This window comes from Lissotriton vulgaris, chromosome 3_1 (assembly GCF_964263255.1).
Source record: "Lissotriton vulgaris chromosome 3_1, aLisVul1.2, whole genome shotgun sequence".
Classification (NCBI taxonomy): Eukaryota; Metazoa; Chordata; class Amphibia; order Caudata; family Salamandridae; genus Lissotriton; species Lissotriton vulgaris.
Genome location: NC_141689.1, coordinates 1,143,286,196 through 1,143,305,206, shown reverse-complemented (window position 1 = coordinate 1,143,305,206; position 19,011 = coordinate 1,143,286,196). Strand labels below are relative to the sequence as shown.

The window sequence follows — 19,011 nt, the reverse complement described above, 5'->3', positions numbered from 1 at the left end:
ATCAATAGTTTGTCACCTTTTCAACACACTGCCACAGGAAGAATTACAGCTGCATTAAAACCCACTGATATCTTTCCTTGCAAACATGAAACTCCTCTCCCAAGGGTATAAAACACCCCCATTCTTAGCAAAACCTCACAAGGATGAGGTATGAAAGAGACAAGCAGTCAGTTGAGAGCAAGATGAGTATAGCTGATATGGTATAAAAATAGGAGGAAAAAGTGTGAATAGCAATAATTCTGATGACAAAATAATGTCATAAATTCACAGCTGCCAAATACCTATACATTGCCAGAAAAATATATACACAAAAAAATAACAAAGAACCATTACATTATTATAATTTGAAATAATTATTAAAAGCCCATGCTGTAGAAAAAGAGAACAGCAATGGGAAGAAACTATTTACAATAAATTCCGAATTGACAAAATTCTCTGTACATCAGTGGTATTGCTGATAGCGAAAAGAGATATTTCATCATATTGTTATTACCTAAGGCTGTACGCATCAGTAATGTAATTCGCCTTTGAGAGACCATTTTAGAAAGGCCATTAGTTCACATTCTGGGCTTAAAACAGAAAACTGATGAACTAGGAAGCTTTCTCTATTCTCCACATTGTTGTGCCCTAAAGCAGCTTCATTACCGCAAAAGTGTCATGACAGGAGCTCTGAAACATGTTTATTTTTTATTTGGCCTATTACTGTGCTTTATAAATAATAATCTACTTTATGAGCTATTTTAAAATCTGATAAAGATATTGACCGTCCAGTGGCATCAGAGCTGAAAACCTGTTAGAAAATTTAATCTGCAGTTCATTTTCAGGTAAACATTTCAATATTTCAGCAAGATCTTTTTATAGAACTGTAGATGGATTGTATCATTTTTTGAGCTTTGGGGTATCAATTTTTAAAATGTTTCTCTTCCTTGTATTAATGTCCAAATTGGAAATGCCTCAATTTGCCTAATCTTCACCCTAGAGTATAGAAACGATTTTCCCAAAGCTGATACATATGTTTTCATAGACACTTAGATGACTCTGCATTCAGTTACCTGTGCACCAAGTAATTCTCTGCCCCTAAGCAAGTTACAAGTAATTTCACAGATGTCAAAAGATATCTGGGTCAACCCATCCATTAAAATATTTGAAGGCCATGGTAGTGCAGACATTGTGACAGTAAGACAGGGAGTTAGGTAGCAACCCAAACAATAAGAAAAAGCATTATAATAGGGAAATCAGGATCTGTCCTACTCTACAATTTCTCTCTTTCACAACCATATCTAGAATCTGTTGGGATTAATTTAGTCCTTTACATGCTGCCATTTAAGGCGATACATTATTTTGCATTGTGACACAAACACAAGATAGCTCTTTGATGTTTATCTGTCCTCTTTGGTGAGAGCTCATTCATCAACTGTTGAGTGATGAAGGGTGTTGTCTCTTAACATGATTGTTGGATCACTAGATCTTGGAAGGAATGAAAAAATGGGCACATGTATATTTTGCCAGACAGGGTACATGCCACAAATGTGATGGCGTACCCTGCCTACCAAAACTAAGAACACGTGGTGCGGTCGCAAACTCCATTTCTCTATGGGAGCGTGTGCTGTGGCGTAAACCAGCCGTAGCACAAGCTCCCATCGAGAAATGGGAGAATCTGTTCATCCCTGCACCGCTTGGCAGGCACCTTGGGCACCTCAAGGTGCCTGCCACATGGTGCAGGGATGAGCAGCGTTGGCACCCAACCATAGGCTGCAGGGAGAAGAGGGCCCTGCTATGGGCCTCCAAAGTCACTTTCTGACAGGTATTCCATGCCGGAAAGCCTGACATGGAAAGCATGTCAGAAACCAACATCGTACTCCCGACGGAAATGCCGTCCATTGGGATTGGGGTCAGGCCTCCGACTGGCCAACAGGCTCCTTCAGCCCTTCGAAATCCAGCCGGAATGTCCGGGCAATTTTACTTTCGGACGCCTGCATTGTAATCCGGCGTTTGAAAGTGATATCCACCGTGGGACTCGGAAAGCCTCCGACCTGCGGTCGGAGGCTCTCTGAGTCTCATCTAATGAGGCCCAAGTATCAAATGCATTTCTTGGGCACAACAATATGTTTGAGTTGAGCTTTGTTCACTGAGACCAAACCACAGTTACTGGTAAACGTTATAAATGTGAGCCAGATTACGAATACTTGATTGGTCAAAAAGTACCTGGGAACTATATAATTAGTTACTTTAATGATGAAATGGTTTATAATTACATACATGGTAACCTCCATATTCCTTTCAATGATGACAGCAACCCTGACATTGCCACCGCCCTCCCTCCGGGTTTCGCCTTTCACAGACAAGATAGACAGAAGGGTAGAGGAGGTGGGGTTGCAGTTATCGTCAGGAACACCTTTAACTGCCACACCTTCAGCCTCGATCCCCTCACCGACATAGAAGGTTTAGGATTCTGCATAAACCTTAGCAAAACGCTCTCCTTTACCGGCGGTCTTATCTATCGTCCTCCTGGAAATGCTACGAAATTCCTAGACTCGCTAGACGATGCTCTTGGTAGCTTCCTCCTTCGCTATCCACATTTCACCCTCCTTGGAGATTTTAATATACATCTTGAATCCACAGCAGACCCGCTCTCCAGAAATTTTCTACAGTCGCTGGACGTTTTTAACCTGCAACAAAGCGTCAAGCTTCCCACACACTCCCTAGGTCACACCTTGGACGGCATCTGTTCTAACCTCCCGTCCCTCTCCTCCCTATCCCCTATTTCCCAAATCTGGACTGATCATTGTCTAATCCCCTTTCATATCTCTTGTGGCGTCATCCCCACTGGCAATAAACGTCTTCGACAGTCCGCCCGTTCCATCAACTGGAATACTGTCCAGAAAAATCTCACTCTCCACCCCTTTTCCCCATCCAATGCCCCTTCTCCCTCTGGCGATATAGATAGAGATGCTACAGGCCTCAATAACTGGCTCACTCACGAATTCTCGACTCGCTGCCCCCCCAACAAACGGGACAAGGCCACGAAAACAGTTAAACTCATGGCCCCTTGGTACACACCCGACCTAACCGCCGCCCATCTCCTTTGCAGAAAAGCTGAGAGGAAATGGCGTCGTACCTACGACATTAGTGACCGCAGTAACTACTTCCAACAAAGGAAAACCTATCTTGCAGCTATCAAAACAGCAAAAAAAATCTATTACGTCAATGCTATTAATAATGCTAGTCAAAGGCAAAAAACCCTTTTTTCGATAGTTAAATCCTTTACCAAACCCAAAGCTCTTCAATCGGAAATCCCCCCATCCCAAGAATTCTGTGACAAAATTTCGGACTACTTTGATGACAAAATCACCCTCATCCACAAAAACTTCCCTCCCCCATCCCCAGCTCCATTACCATGGGACCTTGACCACTCCAACCAGCCCACTAACAGTTTCAAAAGCTTTACTCCGGTTACCTTGTCCCAGACCAGAGACGCAATCCTTGCTTGCAAATCTGGCTCTCCCTCTGACCCCTGTCCACCTAGGATTCTCCACCTCATTATCGACGAAATTAACCCATCCTTCAACACCATAATCAATCAATCCCTCTCAACCGGCTTAGTACCATGCTCTTGGAAACAAGGGGTGGTCAAGCCGCTCTTAAAAAAGGCGAATAAACCCCCCACCGACCTGATCAACCTTCGTCCGATCACCCTCCTACCTGCACTAGGCAAAATAACGGAACAACTGGTCCACAAGGAACTTAAAACCTTTCTGGACTCAAATAATCTACTTCACCCCCAACAATCCGGGTTCCGGCCGAAACACTCCACTGAGACGGCCCTGATCGAGCTGACCGATACAATCAAAACCCTTCAAGATCAGAGGAAGAAGGCTATCCTGATCCTTCTCGACCTCACGGCAGCTTTCGACACTATTTCTCACTCTATCCTGATCAAGAGACTCTCAGATATCGGCATTTCCAACACTGCCCTATCTTGGATCAGTTCTTTCCTCAGTGACAGGTTCCAGACTGTCTCACTTGGCCCCTATCAATCCAAGGAGAAAAAGGTGTTCTGCGGCGTCCCCCAGGGTTCTATCCTGAGTCCTCTCCTCTTCAATATTTATCTTATCCCTCTCCTTACCCTCATTGAATCGTTCGGCATAACTGTCACTTCTTATGCCGACGATACTCAGCTGATCATCCCCCTTGATGATAATACCAACTCGGCCGAGCTCAACCTGAAACACTGCCTTACAGCAGTCTTCCAGTGGATGGACACCAATCACTTGCGCTGCAACTCGAACAAAACCGAGATTCTCCCCATCGGAAAAAATGCATCCTTCTGCCCAGCCCTGTGGTGGCCGGAAAACTCTGCCGCCCCTCCCCAAACTGTCTCATCAGCTAGGAACCTCGGTGTCCTTTTCGACTCCGAGCTATCCTTTGACCTCCACGCCTCAAACACGGCAGGTAAATGCTTCGGCATAATAAAATCATTAAGGAAATTCTTTGACTTCCTCCCGCTCGAAGCGAGGAAAACGGTAGCAGTAGCCCTCATTCTGTCCCGGGTTGACTACTGCAATGGACTCATGGCAGGGACCAAAAAATCGACCCTCGCCAAACTGCAAAGTGTCTTGCACACTGCCGCACGGCTTGTCCTGAAACTTCCACGAAAATCCTCCATCTCCGCAGCCCTTAGGGCACTGCACTGGCTCCCCCTACACAAGAGAATTCTTTTCAAAATTCTCATTGTAGCTTTTCGAGCCTTCAACAAAACTGGCCCTTCCTATTTAACCAAACGTTTCCCCCATTACACTCCTTGCCGATCTCTAAGATCTTCACAAGACAACCTCATGACCTTGTCTAAAATCAACCTTAAATCCAAAGGCGGCAAAACCTTAAGCAACTTAGCCATAAAAGCCTGGAATAATATGCCAAGGCATCTCAGGCTCCAAACATCTGAGAAACCATTCCGGAAGCTGCTCAAAACCTGGATCTTCACGCTTCCTGACGATTGGTCTAAAGCCGCCATCTAGCTTCCCTTACTCCTCCCCTTGACTGGAATCAGGACCTATAGCGCCATGATGCTCCTTCCGGAGCGACCGCTTGCGCTTTACAAATACCAATCCAAACCCAAATCCAAAGTGTTCTTGTAAAAATTATATGAAAAAATTGAATAACAGGCAAATAAAATCAACTTCCTTACAAATACAATCAAGTTTATAAAGCGCGCAGCTGCATCCGAAGAGGTGGCTCGGCGCTAGTGACTTTAAAGTAAAACAAGCAGTTGATAAAACTCATAACGGGAGGCCTCTATATTAAACAGATAGGTCTTCAGAAGTTTACGGAACACAGATTCGCTGGGAGCAAAATGAAGAGTTGAAGGCAAAGAATTCCAATGTTTGGCAGTTAAGAAGGAAAAGGAGCGACCACCTCTTCCTGCCATGTAGACCCTCGTCTAGTTATCTCTCATGATTGTTGGGATGCAATATTTTTCTTAGATAGCAGGAGACTTTTCGCTTGCACGCTCTGTAAGGGAATGTTAGGCCTTTGACTGTATACTCTCGTCTTGCCACAATTGTGTCAACTAGGCATATAATTAGTTCAGTTGATGATATTGCCAGCACTGAAGTACATAATGTACCTACTGCTGGAGATAGGCAATTAATTAGACAGTATTTAATCATCAGAAAGTGCAAATGTTCATACTATGTTTGACAGCAGGCCATAAAAACATTGATATTTCAGATTATTTAGCTTTTTTAGCTAAAAAAATTATGAAGAAGGATTACATACTTTTGCAATTTGGATTTTATTGCCATTGTTGGAATTAGCTGAATGAGACAAATGAGGAATGCTACATGCTTAAAATGTTTCTGTGCAATAGTGACCTGGGTTTTAACCTCTCATTCAGCCAGTCTAGAACTGTGGAGGGATTGCTTCAGTGGGAGAAAACAACTCAGATAAATTGACTTCCAATCTGATAATTAAGGAATGGGATTTTATGTGCTGGATCCCTGGACTCTAAATCTACCTCGTCTTCTGTGATTTGCTTCAAGGTGGGCCCTATCAAGCTGTTGCTTTTATTGACCTCAGAACTCTATTGAACATGTATCTGCAAATTCGGCTTGATAGAGCTTCTGGGTAAGTCATACTGAAATATTTATATATTAGGCACAGTGATTTAAACATGTTACTATTCAGTTCAATTCAAAAATAAGTGTATTATGACCAATTGGTCTTTAAACTACACATACCATCATAACACAGCTTTAAGTACAATTATTAAAAAAAAATTTTTTAAAACAACCTAAAACCAAAATTCATTATTTCTCATAAAACTTGTTTTTGTAATATCATTCTGAACTCCAAGACTGAAATGCCTAAAAATGAAATATTTAAAAAAAATACATATTATAATTAAAATCATTCAATTTGACTCTGATTGTCCCTCCATGGGCCCTTCTTACCATTTCCTTAATTCGTGAGAAATGTTTTGGCTTCTTTGACAAACTTCGCCAACACATTTGCAATGTCCAAGAACTGCATGTCAGTAAGAAGCTCAATTGCTTGTGTCCTTGACCTTATTCCATATTTTTAAAAAATTGGCCTTGAAATCAATCGTCGCACAGATAGCAATTTTTGGCAATCCATTAAAATATGAACACAAGTACATTTTGAACCAATCCTGCATGTACATTTACCCATATTATCCATTAATATATTTTTATTTTCTCATTTGAACGTGCAGGGTTAATGCCTATTCTCACCTTTAGTAATTCCAATCTAAACCAGTGATTCTGTACGGTATCTAAATGCGGAAACCAATTATCATTACTCCAGCTATTTAACATAAAATGCACAGACTCTTTGTGATTCAGGTAATTTATGTCGATTTGTTTAGATTTTTCATTTCCCAAGATTTTTAGAACACTCTTCCGTTCTTCAATACATAATGACTCTGGGTCAATTTTTACTTTTAAGGATTCACAAACGGAGAGGAGTTTCTTTCTGGAAGCTTTCGCCCAATTCAATACAATCACAAACATCTTACTAATATCAACAAGGAACCATTCTAACGATAAGGACGGCAGTGTTAGAGGCTCTTTTGTTTAGACTGTCATTATTAATGCATATTATTACAATTATCTGAGGAAAAAGAACAACTTTTTTACAGTTTCGCTCGATGGCACAGCTGTCAACAGACAATTATATGAGCATCACTAGAGAGATGTGTGGCTAAACCACATGTTGGGAGCCAGGAGTATATGTTTTGACTAGGCAGAAGTTCAGTGCTTCCACAAATAAGTGCTTGCCCTCCACACAGCTGTGATCATTTTGTTTATTTATCCAGCTGCTTGCGCTTGAACTTTCAGGGGCACACACATGACGTTGTAATGCTATTAAAATGTCTTAGAAAACTAAATCATTTATGGTGTCTTTCTCTGGCAACATCATAGATGGGAGGAGGGCAATCCCAATCCCAAACCGTTCCAAAACTATTTACATGTAATGCTTCACATTGCCATACAACATTCCTTTAAACCCAAAATAGAGGTGGTGCCAATGTTTGTTCTATCTAGGAATCAATTCCTGTATTTTGCACATTTGTGAATTTGAAAGAAAATGTTATTCTTGGAGAAACACATTTGTTGGGTACATATATATTACTTTTTTTTTAACTGCCAGATTCCACTCTGGATTGCTAAGTGAAAAACAGAGCCTCAAACGGGCAAAATAAGAAGTAAGTGCTCTGCATCATTTCTACATTTCAGTGGACCGGAGACGAAAATGTCTGTCTTCTTGTCACTGTTCTACTTCCTGATGTCCTTTAGATAGGTTGTTACATTAGCTTGGCAGCCCAGTTGGCCAGGAAGGATTGATATTTGTGATCCAGCTCTTCTATGGATTATGTTGTATATGTAAAATAGATCACAGGTTGTTCATCTCTCTCTATATAGTGCTGTGTTTACAGGCTTACAGCAGTGCATTCAGCAAGGCTCCTCGCTGAGCAAATACTCTTTTGAATCTGTATATATGCCCCTTGGCCCAGCGTATAAGTTCTCATGGTGTTAATTTGATGAATTATGTCGATGATAGACAGCAGAGTGCCTAACCCATCTACAGTTTGTCAGGATCATGTGGGAGCCATTGCTTTATGGCTATCACTTAACTTTCTTGAAATTCAATGTTGACAAGACAGAGGCTTCCCTTTTTTTGGTGGCTGCCCCTCTGCAGTTATCTTTAAGGACCTATAGCTAGCATCACTTGGCTCACCACTGTCTCAAGTCAATCTGGCCCATATTTTAGGTGTCTACTTTGGTAACCCTCTGTCGCTCATCAGCCAAGTCAACCATCTTTGTAAATTCCTGCTTTTTTCTCTGGTGTGTGTTTAATAAAATCCTACCTTTCCTCCCATCTTTGGTATGTCCTTTTGTTGTTTAGTCGACAAACGTAAGCTGACTAGTTTATTGCAACTCCCTATATTTTGGTTCACCGGCTGGGCTCTTAAAGTGACTACAATGGATTTGGAATGCTGCTGCTAGATTGGCCTTGCAGTGGCCAAATATGACCTCCACCTAGGCACTCCTGAATACTGTACATTGGTTGCCAATCATCAACAGAATCAGTTCTAAAGCCATATGCATGGTCCACAGACAAAATATGATTTGAAGACTCGTTTGGTGTCATGAAACTCATGAATATAGTTAACTAAGGATACAATTATATGGACATAATTCAGAATAGTCAAATTGACCACATGAATTTTGGTGACAGGCGGTCACAGCAGGTCTGTAGGAGCGGATGCCCAGTGCCAAGAACTGTTGTTTAAGAGAGCCTGCCTTTCTTTTATCAGGGCAGATGCTAGTGATGAGTACAAGTATTTCCTTACAGGAATGGCTGAGCCTGCAAAGGTTGTTTAGTCTTTCTCTTTTTTGATAGTCCAAGGTCGGTGACCCCCCAAGCCTGTGTTGAAGGAGTTGTTGACCTGCATTGACATGCATATGTTTGTGATCAGACACAGCCCTATTTTTGTGTAACTTCCTAGAACAGTATATGAAGTAACAAAGACCCCCTGACATATGAAATCGTCTAGGACAGGGCAAAACACAATGTAAATATCTTCCTAGACAGTTATAAACCACCATAAACAAATGTAAAATATGTGTCTCATAAGTCATGTACAAAAAATGTCAAACAAACATGAACAATAAAATTGAAACTGTTTTAAAAGAAGACAAATTATTAGGTTTTATTCGATACTTAAAGTATAAAGATAAAAACAATATAGATATTCAACATATAATATTCACATTTAAAAACGTTTAAAAATACGAATCATGTATATCTATACTACTATTATAAAGGAAGAACTTTGAACCTTTGAGGCGGGTAAACTCGGGAACCACAGCGCCAATCCACACATCCGATACAGCGTTGAAATTGTCAGGTTGTGCAGATGGACATAGGCTATATAAATAAAAAAAATGTAAGTTATTTAAAAAATTTACGAGAAAAAAAAAGTAGTCCCATGGAAGTAGCGCCGGCCGCGACGTGCGTGCTGACATCAGTGCTGTGCCGTGCCTCTGCTGTGCCTCTGCGCCGTAATTATTAATGACGTGTTGTTGGTACCTGCAGAGACCGGGAGCTCCTTTTGAATGTATGCAGTACTCATGGCGCAAGAAGCAATGTGTAGGACACGTTAATGATTTGTAGATCCAGTCATCTAACCACTCATTGCTTTTACCTGACCCAACACTACAAGAATGGGAGTAGAGCACATGAGTTTTGCTTCTAGGAAAAGACGTGCTTCGCTGTTCTTTTTCCAAAACTCGGGTAAGGTTCGTAGCTAGGCCTCCCTCTGCACACCTCTTTTCGCGTTTTGGGGAGTCTGAAGAGAGTCTTCCTGTGCAAGTGCTTATAATCATGGTCACTGCACTCATGCTATTTTCGTGTCGTTTGCCACATTTGCCACATTATCCATCAACTGCTGCATAATCTGAAGATTTTAACAAAAAGAATGTTTTGTTTGTAGCTCACACCAATCAACAGTGACTAAAAGTGTGGTTACAAGTTGCAGTGCAATGGAAGGCCCCTCACAAAGTTTGACTGGTCACCTTTCTCTTGAATATTGCTATATCAGGGTGTAAACTTTTATTAATGAAGTAAAACCGACACGCAGACAGTGTTAAGAATTGTAATAACGAAGTAATACTATCACAAAATGCGATGCATTATGCTGCATAGTTTGTTTTTTCTTGCCATCAAATGAAGTCAACTCTGAGGCATGATCGTCCCCGCCACATAGTTCAATTAACCCAGATTAAAATTAACTGGTTCTGCCCTGGGCCTAATGAATTAGTACCCCTCAGGCAGCTGTGCGCATCTTTAAATGTATGAACATTTATGTCCCAGTTGCTCCCCGGACATTTTGATTTCCAGCAGCAATCGGGGCGAAGAAAACATTTTCATGGTCGAAATTCACTGTCCAGGTGTACACTATAGCACTGTGTGATTTTCATAATGCCAGTCTGTAGCAGCAGAGGTGTTACTGCTCTTTCCTGTCACTTTTCTGTGTGTGGGGGTTATACTGCAAACCACAGAGTCTAACATGCAGTCACAGCTGTTGCTCGCCCCCCTGCTGCAACTGAGAAGGAAGGACTAATCTTCTCAGACCACTGAGCAGTGATGGGAGATTAGCCCACAACACAATTACACTGAGAGGAAAGCCAGTGGCGTAGTGAAAAATGATTGCCCCCTTACAGAATGTGATATGGTACACCAGAGTCTCCCATATCGATATCGAGATCGTCATTAGTCTTTGGGCTGCATGGTGCCACCCATTGAAGAATTTTGGGCACACTGGTAGTGACAGACGCTCATTCCCAAAGCATTATTATATATGGCACTGAGTTGAGGGCCCTTGGAGAATCTGCTCAAACCCTTACAGGAGATTGTGGGAGAGAAAATAATGCCAACTTATTTTTATTTAGCTATCCATACCACCATTTTGTCATTTTAAAGTGCTGTTATCAATGAGTTCTTCTTTTCACAGATTTGATGGGTCTCAGTTGACTGTCCTCGGAAGGATGGAAGGTTGTGTTGGCCTTGGTAGGATTCAAACTTATGGCCTGCATTCTGGAGCAGGCATTAGCAGTGATTATTTAACTAATAGAGACACATTTAGTACTAAATGAGGTAGAAAACAGAGGAAGGGGAAGCAAGATTTCAAAGAATACTGGCGTGGAAATCTATACTACTATTATAAAGGAAGAACATTGAACCTTTGAGGCGGGTAAACTCGGGAACCACAGCGCCAATCCACACACCCGATACATCGTTGAAATTGTCAGGGTGTGCAAATGGACATAGGCTATATAAATTAAAAAAATATACGTTATTTAAAAAATTTACAAGAAAAAAAAAGAAGTCCCATGAAAGTAGCGCCGGCCACGACGTGCGTGCTGACATCAGGAGCACGGGGAGGAGCGACGTCCAGGAGCGTGAGGAGGAGCAGCGGACATGAGCACGGGGAGGAGCGGTGGACAGACGGGGAGGAGCGGTGAGGAGCGGCGGACAGGCTGGTAGGAGCGGAGAGGAGCGGCGGACAGGCAGGGAGGAGAGGGGAGGAGCGGCGGACCGGTGAACTCAGGAGCGCAGGGAGGTGCGGCGGATGAGGTAAGGCTCCGGGGGACACACGGACAATGTCAGGGCGGGCGGGGGGCCCTGAAGCCAAGGTCGGGACGGGCTGCTACTCCGGGGGACCCACGGACAATGTCGGGGCGGGCGGGGGCCCTGAAGCCTGATTGCTCCCAGACAAGGTCGGGACGGGCTGCTAGTTTTATATAAACTATCCATGTTTTATTATTTTCAGACTAAATATGCATAAATGTTATGTTGAAATAACATCATACCTTTGTAGTGCATTATTTATACTTCTCGTCATTGTTGTTTTTTTATTTAATTCAATGACACAAATATATTCTAAATTACATATATTATATTATTACATGTGATGTTGTGTAGTTTTTGTATCAGCCAACATATTATTTGCAAAAGAGAGCACAAATAATTATTTAAATATAGAATAATTAATTGCTTTATGATTTTTAAATACTTTTGGCCAACTTAGAATTAGATCAAATTCATATACAGCTTGGAAACTTTGCATGGACTTTGAAAAAACGTTTCTAATATGCAGGTGTAAAATGATGCACAGGTGATAATTTTCATTCACAAATTATGCTCAATTTTTGTCCACGAGAAATTGGCTTGAGCAGCAAATAACTTGAAGAACAAATTTTCTCTTTGAATAAGTCATCTGCTGGTATCTCCGATGTTCTGTGAGTGTGAGGTGTGCCCTCGTGATCAATTTTCAAGCAATGCACTGATAAGGAATTTTTGTAAAACATATTGTATTTGTTTTTCATTTTTTGGTGGGATAGGGCCAAAAAAGATTGATTTCCACATCCCTATTCAAAAATGTATTATGCTGTTGAAACCTTTGAAATTTGCTGATTTTACTTTTTGTTTCCTAAGCATGTGTAGACTTCTGGCATTGTCTATAATATTATAATGCCTCACCCTCCATGAAAACTTACTTTTTGAAATTTCAGTGGTCCTCAGGGGTAACAACCATTGTCTCCTGAGAAACGACATACATTGTGATGCATTTGTACCTGAAGTTACTTTTTTGTTCATTCCCTATACAATTCTATTTTCCATTATATCAATCACTGGTGAATGGTGGGAAAAATACACATTTAACCAGAAGTTCTTTCCCACAAAAAAATGTTTATCAACTGTAGATATCTTTTTTTAAATCTTGAACAAATGCAACCCGAAGAACTTTTTGTGCTACCCGTTAAGTCCTTTATCAAGGTTCAAATCAGTTATTGTCACCAATGGAATCAAATCTCAACCAATCCACATCAAGAGGATTACTCAACAAGGTAGCTTCCTCACACCTCTTTCATTTGCTTTAGCCCTAGGAACACTTACAGTGTCTATCAGAGACCTTGATATCATAAAGGTGATTAAAGTTGGAGAGAAATCCTTCAAATCCTCCATCTTTGCAGGTAAGATGCTTGTGACTCTTTTTTCTTACTATTCATTCACAGCTTTGAATCTTTTGCAGTTTGCACTAATAACTAGTCCAGATTAAACAACAAACTTTCTTTAACAGGAGCCATACAAACTAAATCAGAATTTTTGCAATATGAATGGTCCACAGATCAAAGAGGTTGTTTGGCCATCATATTTAATAAGAACATTTGTTATATAGTTGAGATAAATGTTACAACTGTATTGGTCAATGTCAAAGAAGCAACTGATAAAGGGAATATCTTATGGCCTATTTTTGTGGGCACAACACAGCACTATAAAAATGTGCAACCAGCTCATATTTATGCATTTACTTTCTCACCTACCAATTTCCTACACAAAGATAACCACAGCCCCAGAATTTCAGCAATCAACATGAAATTGAAATGTCAAATCAAAGCCTTTGACTTTCCTGAGCTAACAAATTATAACAGCAGCTTCCTTATTTACGAACTCAAACCCTGATTTACACAAACTATACAAGAACCCCCTAAATATATCCACATTGAGCATGTTTCAGTAAAGATTGCTTCTCTAAATAGATCTTGTTGCTAACAAAATCAAATCAATTGCAGCTGCAAATACAATATAATTTGCTACATTATCATTTAAAATTAAAGCACAACACAAAAGGTTTAATACCAAAATGACTGAATTTGACTGTTTCTGGAATAGCCCAGTCCTCACTATTACAAAGAAAGTAGTCATTGGCAGGATTGAATTAACCTTGATAACCCCTATTTTAGTCAGCTGATTTGCAATCATTATTTTTCTGCTGCTGAGAACCAAGGACATTCTAAAACTTTCACCTTAGAGAATTGTGGAGCTATGTACATATCAAAGTCTTAAAGCACTACTATAATAAACATAAACTCTCTCACAACTATGGGGTCGATTACGATGCCATTCGGAAAGGCCCTGAATCGGATTCAGGTCTGCCAAATCCGATTCTGAACCCGTCTTTCCAACCGATTCAGGAACCGATTCAGGCAAGAACGTTGGAGCCAATTGCTGTCTGCAAGCAGCAATTGGCTCCAACGTTCTTGCCTGATATTCTTTTCTCTAATTTCCATTCTTTCCTCAATTTATGTTTCCTCCTCCTTGGATAGGTACAGGATTGTGCCCCATCTATTGTGTGTGTATGACCCCTCTAGGGTCACTATATTCCTGATCTAATAAATATTCCTTACCCGGCTGGGCATAGGAATTGAATTTATAGTACGGATTCTAGTCTATAAATCATTTGTATGTTTATCCAAACCAAACTAGGACCTTTGTTCTTTATAATAATTGACTTCCCATGGTCCTAGTATATCCATTGGGTCCCGTTGTTTGTATAAAGTTGAACGAAACAAAGACTTTTATAAAAAGTACTTCTCAGTATTAACACATTCAAAATGGCATATTTTAAAATGGTGAAAATGTGCTTGTTTATGATTCCATTTGAGTGATAATCTGCCTATAGGTTTTCTTTCTTTTCTCTTCACTGAGAAAACATGTTTAAATGACAGAAACTCTTTTTCCCCTGAAATGTGGGCATTTTCCATGCTATTTCACTCCATGTAAGAATGTTTTTTCTCACTTTCTTATAGGGGGATGCATGTATTTAATTCTCGAAATGGCCTTGTATGATGTATGTGAATATCCAATATTATGATTTTGTGGGGATCCAAACATCGCATGGCCATTGTCCTGACTCTCTCTAATGTCTTGATTTCTATTAAGCTACACTCATGAGAAAAGTGACACATTTTCAATTGTTTCACAGTTTTAAGTGGAATTTACAATCAGAAAATATACAATTTGTGATTGATAATTCAGTATTCTAAATTTCGAACTGCAAACAACTTTCTGAGAACAAAACTGATATTCAGGCACTCAAAATTCATTATGAATTTGGACCGATAGTTTTCTCGAAATTATGGGATACTCGGTAAGGGGCTATTGATATACAAAAAAAAGCATGCTATTGCCTAATATTAGGGTGGGTTTTTAGGCCTGTTTCATGCATGAATTCTATGGATATCAACATCACATTAGACATTTCAAGCTGCATTTATTTCAGCCAAACCAATAGCAAATTGACACAGTTTCACAACTTGAAACAAATGAAATGTTCAACAATGTATATTTGTACTACTCATTGAGACTTGTGTACAATTGAGAAGAGGATTTAATGCAGGTTCTTGGCTATAGAATCCTGACCAGCTGAGTACAGTATGAAAAGAAGCTCAGGTGGGATTGGCTTGGCATGTAATTCTGAAATTCATTTTCTACAACTACAAGAAAGTGAATTACGTGCCTAGCAGTCAAACACCAAATTACTAGCAAAAAGGCCTCACAACACATTTTTCATCACATAATGTACAGTAAAATTATCATTTGAGACCTCTTGTTCAGATACCCAACAAGCAGCCCAATCTAGCTCTATCAATAGAAAAACCTGAAAACCAAGAAATTATTAGGCGTACAAGGTAAGTAACTCCTGTTCACAAAGAAATTATTAAGATGTCATAAAGCTCCAAAAATCGTTTTTCACTATCATTGTAATACTATCTCAAGCGTCATTAATATTTCTAAGAAAGACAAGACATTTCAAAACTAATAGTAAAAATGTTCTCTGCATGAGGAATGTAAAAAAAAATGCTGGCAACCATGTCTACATGTCACATTTACTGTCAATATAAATAAAAATTTAGCATGATGCATTTCTTATATGTGCTGCTCTAAGAATACCTAGCCTGTGAATTCAATGAATAATATAGGTGCATTCCCAGCCCAAAAGCGAGCCCACACATTATAGGCCATGTGGTGTATTCTGAACATATACGAAGAAGGTGCTGCTTCAAAATCACACATCAAAGGTTTTTCCGAGTTACTTCTCTCAAACTTAAAATGGACCTTCCTTTAAAATAATGGCTTATAGAAGGAACTAGTACGTCCCTTCCCCCAATACTAAATGCAGCTGAAAAGATCATGGGGAGGAACGAGAATAATCAGTCTTTGGAATTTAGAGGAGTTTTGAATAGGTGTGTTTTTACGCCTTTTCAGAAAGCATGCAAGTTTGTGTTGAGTTGAAGTTCTTCGAGAGACAATTCCAGAGTCTCAGTGTATGGCCTGAGAATTTTTGACTTTACTCTATGTGGAGGCTGGATTTGTAGTAGTGTCTATTTCTCTGTCTGTGGTATGGAGCTTATGTTTCAGTTACTGGGTAGATAATGGTGAAAGGTTTTGTGTGTGTTGAAGCGCATTCTGAAATCTACTCCTGCTTCAACTGGAAGCCAGTAAAGGTCCCTCAGAATAGATGTTTTATGAATCAATTTCTTATTAACCAGACAATCTGCCAAATGGAGAAAAGCCTTTAAAAGAACCAGTGAGGCTTATTGGAGCCAGATAACAAAGTATGACCTCTGTCAAAGGGTGTTAAAAGTACTCATAGTACCACAGATACATTTAAGGCATTTACCAGTGTTTGAAAGCCAGTTGCATAACATTTTCCCACCAATGCCAAACTAAAATGGCTTATCTGACCAATCCTGCTCTTTTACAGGTTATATGCTAGGACTATAAGTTTGAAAATAATATCTATACATTATTTTCTAACTGACATATCTAATTTATTACTAAAGAGAACCAAAGGCCAGGCATAATTATAAACATCTGTGCAATACCATACCCACAGTGTACAGGACTGTAATAAAGATCCTACTTACCCATGTAGAGGACACCTTCTTTTGTCTTTCCTGCAGCCTCTGCTACGCCTTGTTTCGTTTTTTCTGCAGCTGCCACCATACCATCCTTGGCTTTAGAAAGCCCTCTCATGAACACATCCATGGCTCACAAATTCCTTCAAAGATCTTCGCAACTGCAAAGCACACAAATTCATACAGTCAAGGTAACACACTCAAGGAGATGTAGCTTAATACTCCAAAAATGTAATCAACCTATTGCAAAATAAAAGAAAAGACTATCATATATAATGAATGGCATACTATGAAAATAATGTTATTTAACAATTTCTTGGGCTGAATTGCATGTGTCTTGGAGGACAGCAGGCATGTGAGTACCTTTTTCATACCCTGGCAACTTTAATTTTTCAGAGATGGTGATATTAAAAAAGTCAACTGAACTATTGTTATATTTGAAGGAGAATCATACATCAAGACATAGATAGTTTATACAATCAATGAAATGCTGAATGGTCTCCTTGTTCCTGCTGGAATATAGAACATTTTGTCTATGAACCTCTTCCATAGATGTATGTGGTGAAACAAAGGATTTTTTGTAGCTTCATATATGAATCTGCACACAAAGTAATCGACAAAAAGTATGGCAAAATGTGGGGCAAAAGAAGTCCCCTACAAAGCGCCTTTGGCCTGTAGGTAGAAGGTGCCATCAAAATCAAAATAGTTCTAAGTTAAAACCAAATGCAGAAGGTCTATGATAAGTTAGTATGTACAATTACTGCACCTGTCTGTGTGTTAAATACTTCTGTAATCACCTAATACTGTCCAGTTGGGGTATAGTCATTTACAGGGACTCCGTTTTGAAGCATACTAGAAATTCCCTTTCAGATAAAAAAAAATTGCATCCTTGATGTGGTGTATCGTATCTCCACTGTTGAGTTCATAGATCTTCCTGAGAAGTACAAAATCCTTGATAAAAAAAACAATATATTTAGCCAGTGGCTCAAATACTGCTCCACATTCAGAGACAACAGAGCTTCATGGAGAGTTTTGTAGGTTCTTATGATTTTTGGGGAGAGTTTACTGGTCTTCCTGGAGAGTTTTGTAGGTTCCTATGAATTTTGGGAAGAGTTTACAGCACTCGTGTGCGTGGAGATTTTGTATTCAAACAGTCAAGAGATAGGATCAATTCAACAATGTGCAAAGACAAAAGTAAGAGAGCAATGTGAGTCACAGAAGAAGAGAGAGGCAGATGTTGACAAGTAGAAAGATGAGTAATAAGAGAAGAATAGAGAGATGCAAGGTACAGAGAGCAGTAAGAAATATCTCTGCCGCCGCATGGAAGTGGTATTGGTTGGCATGCCTGACAAGTGCTGACTTTAATGAAGCTGAGAAATGGACATTGGTTAAAGCAGATTTGTTCTTTTCAGAAATAGGGTGTCACTTTTATTAAACAGCTGACTTTTTTCAAATCTGCAGATTTGAATTCGTGCGGATGAACTGCTGGGAAAAAGGAACCATTTTATTAGCAATAGGATATATTGTCGCCATGCAGATATCTCCCTGCAAAATAAAAGAACTGTGTTTATACTGTTAAAAGTTCAGTGAGAACTACCAATCAATTCAAATAAAGGGTGGAGAAAACATCTGTAATATACCAAACACATTTAATAATTACTATGATGGATTAATGTTCACTGATTTAAACGACAATTAGGTTTAATTCATTTCTTCTAAATTGCAGGTTCGCTATATAATTATATTGTTGTGGATGATTGCACATTATGAGATGTGTTATGCGATACTCCATTAAATCTGGTGAAAATGAATATGTAAATTGGCTTTATTATTAATTGCAATACGTTCATATCTTACTGAATCAACTGACATAAATATATGGTAAAACTAAACGTATATGGTTTGGTGAGTAGGCACACTATTGCCTATATCAGCACTACAAGAGTGGTTGCATTGCAAGCAAACTGTGTCACTCCTTGCGAAAGTTGTTGTTAAAAGCTGGCATTTTTCAACAGCTGCCTGTGAAAATAATACATGATAGACATGAACACAAGCAAGACTACAACATATTTATGCATTGATGATCCATCAGTTGCATTGGTGGCTGGCTTGGACCAGGGTGGTGGGGTGCGGGGGAGTAGAAACGATAACAATCACTTACCTCTTCACCGGCCGCGTCTCTCCTAAGCGTCCCTACTGACGAGTCCAGAATGGAAGCAGG

At 39.8% G+C, this 19,011-nt stretch overlaps 1 protein-coding gene across 1 annotated transcript in view; it reads right to left on the bottom strand.

Moving 5' to 3' along the window:
- SNCA (synuclein alpha) overlaps positions 1-19,011 on the bottom strand; it is a 680,317-nt gene that overhangs the window by 627,046 nt on the left and 34,260 nt on the right. Inside the window, exon 2 of the mRNA XM_086963138.1 lies at positions 16,800-16,951. Coding sequence (XP_086819264.1) covers positions 16,800-16,920 — 121 coding nt within the window. The 5' untranslated portion in view covers positions 16,921-16,951. The remainder of the gene's footprint in view (positions 1-16,799; positions 16,952-19,011) is intronic.